At 50.0% G+C, this 10350-nt stretch overlaps 1 protein-coding gene across 1 annotated transcript in view; it reads right to left on the reverse strand.

The window, feature by feature from the left end:
- MCF2 (MCF.2 cell line derived transforming sequence) overlaps nt 1–10030 on the reverse strand; it is a 101321-nt gene extending 91291 nt beyond the window's left edge. Inside the window, exon 1 of the mRNA XM_047082056.1 lies at nt 9946–10030. Coding sequence (XP_046938012.1) covers nt 9946–10030 — 85 coding nt within the window. The remainder of the gene's footprint in view (nt 1–9945) is intronic.
- Between the last annotated feature and the right edge of the window lie 320 nt (nt 10031–10350).

A 10350-nucleotide genomic window follows, 5' to 3' on the forward strand; every position in this document is an offset into this window, starting at 1 on the left:
GTTCAGGCATTCCTAAAGTTGATCCACAAATTCAACGCAAAATTCCTAGCAAAATCCCGGCTAGTTTTTTTTTTATGCAGAAATTGACAAGCTGATCCTAAAATTAATATGGAAATGCAAGGGTCCCAGAATAGCCAAAACAATCTTGAAACAGAAGAACGAAGTTGAAAAATTCACGCTTCCTGATTTCAAATTTTCGTACACAGCTGCCATAATCAAGACAGCGATACAGGTATGAGATAGACTTGTGGATAGATCAGTGGAATTAAACTGAGAGTCCAGAAATAAACACTTACATTACGGTCAAGTCATTTTAAACCAGGGTACTCAGACATTTCGGCGGGAACGAATATTCTTTCAACAAATGATGCTAGGAACACCTGGATACGTGTGCGTGCAAAACAACGAACTTGGACCCCTAACTCACATAATGCACAAAAATCAACTCAAAAAGGATCAGACCTAAATGTAAGGGCTAAAACTCTAAAACTCAGGGGCGTCTGGGTGGCTCAGTTGGTTAAGCGTCCAACTCTTGGTTTCGGCTCAGGTCGTGATCTCACAGTTCATGAGATCGAGCCCCGTGACAGGCTCTGCACTGATAGCCTGGAGCCTGCTTGGGATTCTCTCCCTCTCTCTTTCTGTACTTCCCCTGCTTGTGCACGCTTGTGTGCATTCTCTCTCTCTCTCAAAATAAATAAGTAAATAAATAAACATTAAAAAAAAAACCTAAAACACATATGAAAACATAGGTGTGATTTTGTGACCTTGGATTAGGCCGGGTTTTCTCTTTTTTTTAATGTTTATTTTGAGAGAGAGCAAGAACCCACATGGGTGTAAGCGGGGGAGGGGCAGAGCGAGGGAGAGCGAGTATCCCAAGCAGGCTCCTCGCTCGGCGCAAACTCACGGGCTCGAACTCATGACCACGAGATCATGCCCTGAGCCGATACCAAGATATCAAGGTCGGCTGCTTCACTCAACTGAGCCACCCAGGTGCCCCAGGCCAGCTTTTCTCATATGGGACACCAAAGGCAGAGGATGCCAGAGAAAAAATAGGCCAAGAAGTACATTAAAAGGTGCTTAAACAATTACCCAGTCATCAGGGAAATGCGAACCAAAACACAGTGAGCTATGACCTCGCACCAGTCAGGATGGGCGTCACCAAAAAGAGAGTAACAACTGCTGGGGGGGATGCGGAGAAAAAGACGCTCCTCGCGGGCTATGGGGTGGGAATGTAAATTGGTGCAGCCGCTCTGAAAAACAATATGGAGGTTCCTCAAACAATTAAAGACAGAACTACTAGAAGATCCAGCAATCCCACTTCTGGGTAGCTACCCAAAGAAGACAAAACACTAACTCAAAAAACCATCTGCCCCCCACCCCGCCCACATTCATTGTAACATTATTCAGGATAGCCAAGATATGGAAGCAATGAAGTGTCCATCCACAGATGAATGGATGAAGAAAAGTGGTGTGTGTGTGTGTGTGTGTGTGTATAATGGAATAAATTCAGCCATAAAAAGGAAATGTTGCCTTTTGTAACAACATGGATGGACCTTGAGGGCATTATGGATGATCTCACTTACATGCAGAATCTTTTAAAAAAAAAAAAAAAAGCAAGCTCAAAGATACAGAGAACAGACTGGTGGTTGTGGGGTGTGGGGGCGGGGCGGGGGGGAGGGAGTGCCTGGTTTAACAAGGGTCAACATGTACAAACTTCCAGTTGCAAAATAAATCAGTCCGGGGGACCTAATGTACAGCATTAATAATTCTGTATTGCTAAAAAGTTGCTAAGAGAGTAAATTTTTAAAGTTCTCATTATAATAAACATATTTTGTAAACTACGCATGGTGACAGATGTCACCTAGAGTGAATGTGATCATTTTGCAGTATATGCAAACATCGAATGCTGTAGATCTGAAACGTTTGACATAAAAAATATGTATTATTTTAAAAAGGGGGACACCTGGGTGGCTCAGTCGGCTGAGCGTCTGACTTTGGTCCAGGTGGTGATCTCACGGTTTGTGGGTTCAAGCCCCCAGTCGAGCTCACTGTTGTCAGCATGGAGCCCGCTTCGGGTCCTCTGTCCCCACCCTTCTGCCCCTCCCCCACAGGGCCCTGGCTCTACCTTGGCAGTGTGGAGACTGCTAGGGATTCCCTCTCTCTCTCTGCCCCTCCCTTGCTCATGCTGTCTTGGTCTCTCTCAAAATAAATAAACTTAAAAAAAAAATTGTTTTAAAGAGAGAAATGAAAACATACATCCACACAAAAACTTGTCTAAGAACGTCCACAGCAATATTACTCACGGTAGCCAAAAAGGTTTAAACAACTCAAATGTCCATCAACCGAATAGATCATTAAAATATGGTAGATCTTCATACAACAGCAGTAGTTTTCAGCCATATGAAAGAATGAATGCTGATACATGCTACAACACGGATGAACCTTTAAACGCTATGCTAACCGCAGCCAGCCCCAAGACATCACATATTATATGATTCTATTTATCTGAAATGCCCGGGATAGATACATCTAGGAAGGTAGAAAGCACTGTATAATATCGGCCATCAGGGGTTGGCGGGATGAGCGGTGGGCAGGTTTGTTTCTGGGGTGACAGGGATATTCTGAACTTCTGGTAATGACTGTACAACTCTGTGATTATCCTAAAAACCACTGAAATGTATACTTTCAATGGGTTAATTGCATGGTATGTGAATTATATCTCAACAAAGCAGTTTAAAAAAAAAACCCTGGGGCGCCTGGGTGGCGCAGTCGGTTAAGCGTCCGACTTCAGCCAGGTCACGATCTCGCGGTCCATGAGTTCGAGCCCTGCGTCGGGCTCTGGGCTGATGGCTCGGAGCCTGGAGCCTGTTTCCGATTCTGTGTCGCCCTCTCTCTCTGCCCCTCCCCCGTTCATGCTCTGTCTCTCTCTGTCCCAAAAATAAATAAATGTTGAAAAAATAAATAAATAAATAAATAAATAAATAAATAAATAAAAAAAACCCTGAGGGCCGCCTGGGTGGCTCAGTCAGTTAAGTGTCTGACTTCAGCTCAGGTCACGATCTCATGGTTGTGAGTTCGAGCCCTGCGTTGGGCTCTGCGCTGACAGCTCAGAGCCTGGAGCCTGCTTCGGATTCTGTGTCTCCTGCTCTATCTCTGCCCCTCTCCCCCCCCAAAATATAAACAAACATTAACAAAATTTTTTCAAAAACCTCTTTCCTCCTCCTCCTTGCTTTCCCTTTTCAAAATAATGCAAAAAACAAAATGAGGCAAAAAATTATCTGAAAAGAGAGTAGATGTATCTCCATACGGGTGCTAGCACATAATTTTCAAGAGACAGAATACACATATGTAAATTTTAAGTACTGCAATAAAACCCAGCGTCTGCAGGGTTAACAGCCAACATAACCTCTTCATGACAGAGATGAGAATATCATTACTAAATATTTGAAAGTCAGAGAGAAGATAATCTATTTTTAAGAGTAAATTTCAGTATATTAAAACGTCACTATACTTGCTATCTGGGGTACCTTGGAAAACCACGACTCGACTATTTGATAAGCCCCAAACTTAATTGTGAGTGTACCATGGTCCTTCTTTCCAATATGCCATCAGCTTTTGGTTTTTCCATTAAGATATAATTTTTTTTAGAAAATTATACCATGGTGGGGGGGGCACCTGGGTGGCTTAGTCAGTTCAGCAACCGGACTCTCGATTTCAGCTCAGGTCATGATCCCAGGGTCGTGGGATCTGAGCGTGGAGCCCACTTGGGATTCATTCTCTCTCTATCTCTCTCTCCCTCCCCTCCCCCTCTCTGCCCCTCCCGTCCCACACTATCTCTATCTGCCCCTCTCCTCCACACGCATGCTCTCTCTCTCTCTCTCAAATAAAAGAAATTTTTTAAGTGCAATGGTTTAAAAAAAGAAAAAAGAAAATTATACCAGGTATTGAAAACGATAGGAGATAAATGAATAAAGTTCTCAACTGGAAAGCAATAACGGCTGCTTAATATTTCGACTGAAGGAAGAATAAGATGGGAAAGGATTCATCTCCGGCATGAATTTAAACCATAAAAGAGTAAACTAGAGAATTTGTAAAAAGAAAAAAAAAAGGAGGGGGTTGTGTAATAAACTACCGATCTCGTGTCCCCAGTAAAGTAGGATCAGTTACCGTTAAAGCTGTAGCTTCTCTCATTGGACAGCTCTGAGCACAGACCTCTTCTCCACCCCCAGGCATAGATTACACCGGTTCCAGACTGTGAGCAAAGGAACACGATGAGTCCAAGGGACCCGGGAGCCAATCCGACAGCACGAACGTTTGAGCAACAAATCCCAGCAACGCTTTGTCTTTTTGGAGCAGTGCTTCCACTCTGTGCCCTCGTTCCTCCTCAAGTACATTTTGCTTTGGGACACAAACAACGGTCTCTCGTGACTGACCTCTTCTCCATCTACGCTCACGCATCCAGGCTTTAAACACCACCTAGAAGCCTGATGGCGCCCAAACCTACACCCCCGTCTGAGGCCCCTTCCTTGGATGCCAGGTCCCCACGTCCCATCGCCTACTGGACACCTCCACGAGGACAGCACGTAGGCGCCTCCGAGTTAACAGGTGCCAAACCAGACCCCCGCCCTCCTCTTCTCACAGACCCGCTCCCCCTGCACACATGTCCGTCTCGACCGATGACAATCCCTCCTCTTTCTCTCGGACCTTGTAACCGAAGCATTTTGGCAAACGCTTTTTGGCTCCACCTTCAAGAATCTGAGCACTGCTCACCACCCTCTGTCACAGGCCCTCTGTCACCACCGCGCTGGTTCGAGCCACCATCACCAATCCTAATGGTCTCCTCTTTTTTTTTTTTTTTTGCAGTTTATTCATTTATTTTTCTGTCTCTCTCACACACACACACACACACGAATGCAAAACACAGCGCTTCAGCCACACGCGTCCCTGTCCTGTGGCTTGAACTTGTCAGTATTCTCTCGTGTCAGGGCCTTTTAACACCCACGGTCCCCTCTGCCTGGAACACCCCCCGAGTCGTAAGGTGTTTGTTCCACGTCACCTTCCTAGTGCTGGAGTCGCCAGCTGGTCAGATCCTTACGTGTGTCATACACATACAACGTGGGGATGCTTTGGGTGAAAACTAAGTAGGAGAAAGTGCTGTGACACTGGCCTCTTGCCAGGAGCGAGCTGCCTCCGGGACAAGACCTTGGCGGCAACAGAGAGGGGAGACTCACCTTGACCGCAGCCAGATGGGGGGCATCTCGCCCTCCGGGGCTGACCCGCTTCTGCCCTGGGGCAGGTGAGGGGGAGTTCTGTCACCCCCAGAGGGTGCCTGTCACAGAAGACGCTGTAATAGGGATGTTTGCTTTCCTTGGGGGGGGGGGGCGACGTCTAAGACCGAGGTGCCTCCTGGCGCCTGAGAAATGCAATGGAAAAAAGAAACCTTGACTTTCTGACAGATCTTGAACAAACGCGTTCGTCTGTTTTCCAAGAAACTAAAATATTACTACCCCACGTGACAGGAGAACACGGGCTTTTCCGGATAACTTACTTAACATCACCAACCCTCCAAAACACAACCAGCAACGAGAAAAACAGAAAATAAAAGGCTTTTAAGCAATCAGAACTGACAGCACAGAGTCCAAGTGTGAAAGTTCACATACACTCATGGAAGTAGACTCCCCGAGGCCCCACTCATAATTTACTTACTCCTATTTTGCAGACAATTCTAACGGGTTTCGTCACCCGCATGCCTGCTCAGAGCAGCACGTTAGAAGAAGCCAATGGCAGAGGAACCAGAGGATTAGACACGGACTGCTGGTTGGTAGAAAGTTGTGGGGGTTTGTTAAATGGTTTTATTTTTTATTTTTGAGAGAAAGACAGAGACAGAGACAGCACGCGTGGGGGGAGAGGCAGAGAGAGAGGGAGACACAGAATCCGAAGCAGGCTCCGGGCTCCGAGCTGGCAGCACAGAACCCCACGCGGGGCTCGAACTCACAAACCACCCCAGAAACAGTTTAAAACGACAGCAGTAGGGGCGTCTGGGTGGCTCGGGGGGGTTGAGCATTCACCTTCGGCTCAGGTCACGATCTGGCGGTTTGTGACTTTGAGCTCCCGCTTGGGCTGTCTGTCCTGGGCAGGGAGCCGACTTCAGATCCTCTGTTGCCCCCCCCTTTCTCTCTCGGCCCCTCCCCTGCTGGCTTTCTCTCCCTCAAGCATAAATAAAACATTTTAAAAAAATAACAGCAGCAAAAAATGAGACCTAACAGACAGGGGATATATGAAAAGATTAGAAAAGCAGGCATTACAAATTAAGAGGCAGAACTATCTGTACCCAATCTAATGGAGGGACAAACAACCCTCCAGACTTTAGGAGCCCCTGAGACAACACTATATACAGCACTTTAAAATAACTAATGCTATTATAAGGATAATCTTGAGTCATCAAAAAAAAAAAAAAAAAAAGATGCAGTTATCACCAGGTTGAGGAGTCAGGAGACTAAATCATCTTTCCGAAAGGCTTTCCACCCAAAATGTGACAGATTCGGGGACAACGGGGGGGAGGGGGATGTATCAAGCACCAAAAGTGCTAAACCTCATTTACCCAGAAACACTCAGTCATGTGGAACACGTGTTGATTTTGTAAGGGCGTAGCTCCAGAAGATGTGTGGATGACAACACAAGTTAATTACTCAGTATGCGACGTGTACGCCCTCACAAAATAAACCTTCCAGCGAGCAGGTGCTCACAACTACTTATCTGAGTTACCCGAGGTATAGTTTGCATTCTTTTGTCCTGTAAGGAATGTAAAACATTACTTTCTTTTTTCCTCTTTCTTTCCATCCTCGGGTAAGGAAGGTGTGGCTGGCGGGGGGGGGGGGGGCAGCATTTATTTGAGGACAAGTTCAAAAGGTAATTTTATAATAAACTATGGGCTACTTTTTTTTCATTTGAGAGAGAGAGAGAGAGCACTGGAGGCGGGGGGGGGGAGAGGGAGAGAGGGAGAGAGAGAGAAAGAGAGAGAGAGAGAGAGAGAGAGAGAGAGGCTCTTAGGCAGGCTCCACCCTCAGCGCAGCGCCCAACACAAGCCTCGACCCCACAACCCTGGGATCATGACCTGAGCTGAAATCAAGAGTCAGATGCTCAACCGACGGGGCCACCCAGGCACCCCAAGTGTGGGCTACTTCTGTGCTAGACTTCCTGAGTTATCGAGATAACCCGTGTAAGCGGGTGAGCACCTGACTCTTGATTTAGGCTCAGGTCATGATCTCACGGGTTCCTGGGATCTAGCCCCGCACTGGCTCCGTGCAGACGGTGCGGAGCCTGCTTGGGATGGTCTCTCCTATTTCTCTGTTCCTCCCCTTACTTGTGTGTTCTCTCTCTCTCAAAATAAATACATAAATTAAAAAAAAAAAAAAGATCTGCTTCTTCCCAGCTCAAGACCTACTGGTCAGCTCTCTCTGAATGTTCCACAGAAACCACACCCCCAAAACTGAACCCAAAACGTGCTCTTCCTCCTCCACCCAGTCACCCTAAGCAGAAATCTGGAATTAACGGGTCTCCTTCCCTGTCCCTCAAACCTCACGACCAGTCACCGAGTCAAATGACTTGTACCCTCTCAATTCTCCAAGCTTGCCCCAGGTCCCAGAACGGACCCAGTCCAGGACTTAGTGCACGCTTACTCGGCTTTCTACAAATGCCTTCTAACTGGCCACCCTACCTCACGGCTTCCTCTCTATTGCGTTGTCCGCACACTGTGTCCTCCACACAAATGCCAGGGTGAGATCTGTAAAAACAAGAAGCCCCACCATGCGCTGCCACTGTTGATCACCGTGCACACCACGCACTGTGCAGTCCTAGCGAGGGCACTGTTCATGGTGCAGTAAATGTGAATGGAGCCCCTAAGGGTTGTGCAGTGCACAACCCATACAACCATATGCAGCAACCTTGCTGTATTCCTCTCCATTGGCTCCCCCATTGCCCTACAAATGAAGTAAAGCCCTTTAGTATGCATTACAAGGCTCTGCCTGATCCAGTCCCGGCCTACCTCTCCAAATTTCTCTCTCCTGTACTTTCCACACTTTGCACTCCAATCATTAAAAAACAAAACAATTCCCCAAACCTACTATGCTGCCCCTTTTCTGCTTATTTTTGCAAATCTTAGTTGCTTTGCCTAGAATACCGTTCTCCCTACCTATCCCCACCACTCTATCCCCCGCCCCCAGTGCACTTGCAAACTGTCCACCCTGAAGACTCAAATAGAGGCAACCATTCCCTCTCTGGCTGGCCCCCAGCAGATACTGCACAAGCACGTGTAATTTAGCTTATTACACGGTACCATGCTCCTGGTAGTGAGCAGTTTATAAACGATCATTAGTGAAACCATCTTTCAGGAAGTTCTGCCCCACAATGAAAATCACTGTAAACACATTTTTAAAATACATTAGCATTCTTAAAATATATGAAATACACATGAAATCCTTTTTCACGCGTGAAATTCTGGTACCATGGCCTGTGTTCTAACAGCACGGCTACGCACCACTTCCAGGACACTTTGTTGATCCGCAAGGTGAAAGGCATTCCTGCCAAAAATGCTGAAAGGCAGAAAACTACCGCAAGCCCCTGTAAAGACAGCACAGCAACTGGTATTATTTAGGTGCCGTGCTCTGTCATGATGCCAAGGCCACAGGGACCTGCCCACGTGCAGGAGCCTTCCACAATACCGGAAGATGAAACTTCACAATATAGAAATAAGGGAAATCACCAGCGGTAGAAACGTCAGCCTGGATTTCACAGCAGCGCTAACTTAATATCTGCGTCCGTCACCACATTGCCCCTAATGATTTATTACATATAGAAATCACTACTGACCGCCTCAAAACCCAAACGGACAAGACCAACAAGTTCTGTGTTCCGAAGGCGCACAGATGGCCGTCCGGATCTACTCTGGTCTAAGTAAAGGGGTTTGTGTGGCGGCCTCCTCTGGACTCGCGGATGACCCTGAATAAGGAGGAATCTTTGGAACGTGTGTTGTGACCCCCTGATGCGCAGAAAATTGCCAACTCTTTTTTTTTTTTTTTTTTCCGGATGCCCAAACTCCCACTGCAAGGCTGAGCACCTGCTGAACCAAAACCACAACCTGGGCGGACCGCGGTGCCTCGCAGATCTGTCCCGAAAGCCTCGGCTGAACTTAAGGTCCCAGAGTTGCACCCCGTCCCCGGGGTGTCCCCACGCCCCGGTCTGCACGGTCCCGCGGGGAACCCGGCACCTCCGACTAGGTGAACGCGCACGCGCCCCGCGGCTGGCAAGTGGGCAAAGCCACGTTACGCCGCTCACGCCCCTTTTCCAAAACGCGGCGGCGGCACCGAAAGTTGTGTGAGTCGGGGGGCGATTTTGTCCGTCCGTCCTGTCACACACCAAAACTTCTGCCATCGGAGTGAGGACCCCAGGAGGCAGGAGGCTCGCGGGCCGGCTGGGGACATGCACCGCTCCGGGGAGAGGGGGGCGGGAGGGAAGCCCCGGCGGCGGCCGCACCGTCTCTCTACCCCTCCTCCAACTGCGGCTCGCGGATCCCAGCGCCTTTTTGGACTAGGTTTCCCCGGCACGTGTTACTCGCCACCCCCCCCAACCCCCCCCCCCCACTTTCCCGGCATTCAGGGACCAGCAGAAGGGAAGCGCGGCCCGGGGGAGGCCTGTCTCGGGTCCGCGGGATGCGGACCGGGAAGAAGCCGTCCGGCCCCACCTCTCCCGTGACACGCGGCAGCGGAGACCTCCCCGCACCGCCCGCCCGCAGCGCCGCGCCCGGCCCGGGGAACAACGGGCGCCCCCCGCAGTGGGGAAGGGTGCGCGGGGTGCGAGCTCAAACAAAGTGTGCGCGCCCGCCGGCCGCGCCGGGGAGGGAGCGGGGAGGCGAGGCGGCCGGGCAGCGGGCGCGGGGAGGGAACTCACCTGCCACGAAGACCGCATGCAGGAGGCAGAGGTAGCTCTTGCCGTGCCTCTCGGATATCCTCAGGCGCTGCGGGGCCATGGCCATGTCCACCTGCCCAGGGACGGCCTGGGCGGCCGGCACGATCGTGCAGCCGTCCCGGTTCGGGGGCAGGCCCGGGGTCCCGCCGTACAGCGCGGGGGGCCGGGGCGCCGAGCCCAGGCGCGCGGACCGGGCCGGCGGCGCGGACGCGCCCGGGTGGGGCCCGGAGCCGGCCGCCGCCACCCCCGCCTCGGAGTCCGGGCCGCGACCCCCGAATTCCGCCACGCGTCCGCCCAGGCTCATCTGGGCAGGACCGGAGGGGGCCCACCACCGGCTCCGCAGCCCGGGCGCGCGCGCGCGCGTCCCCGGAGCCCGGGAACTTGCTC

The sequence above is a fragment of the Lynx rufus genome, unplaced genomic scaffold (assembly GCF_022079265.1).
Source record: "Lynx rufus isolate CCGP_SWC_20201006 ecotype Redwood Valley unplaced genomic scaffold, mLynRuf1.p SCAF_19, whole genome shotgun sequence".
NCBI classification, from domain to species: Eukaryota; Metazoa; Chordata; class Mammalia; order Carnivora; family Felidae; genus Lynx; species Lynx rufus.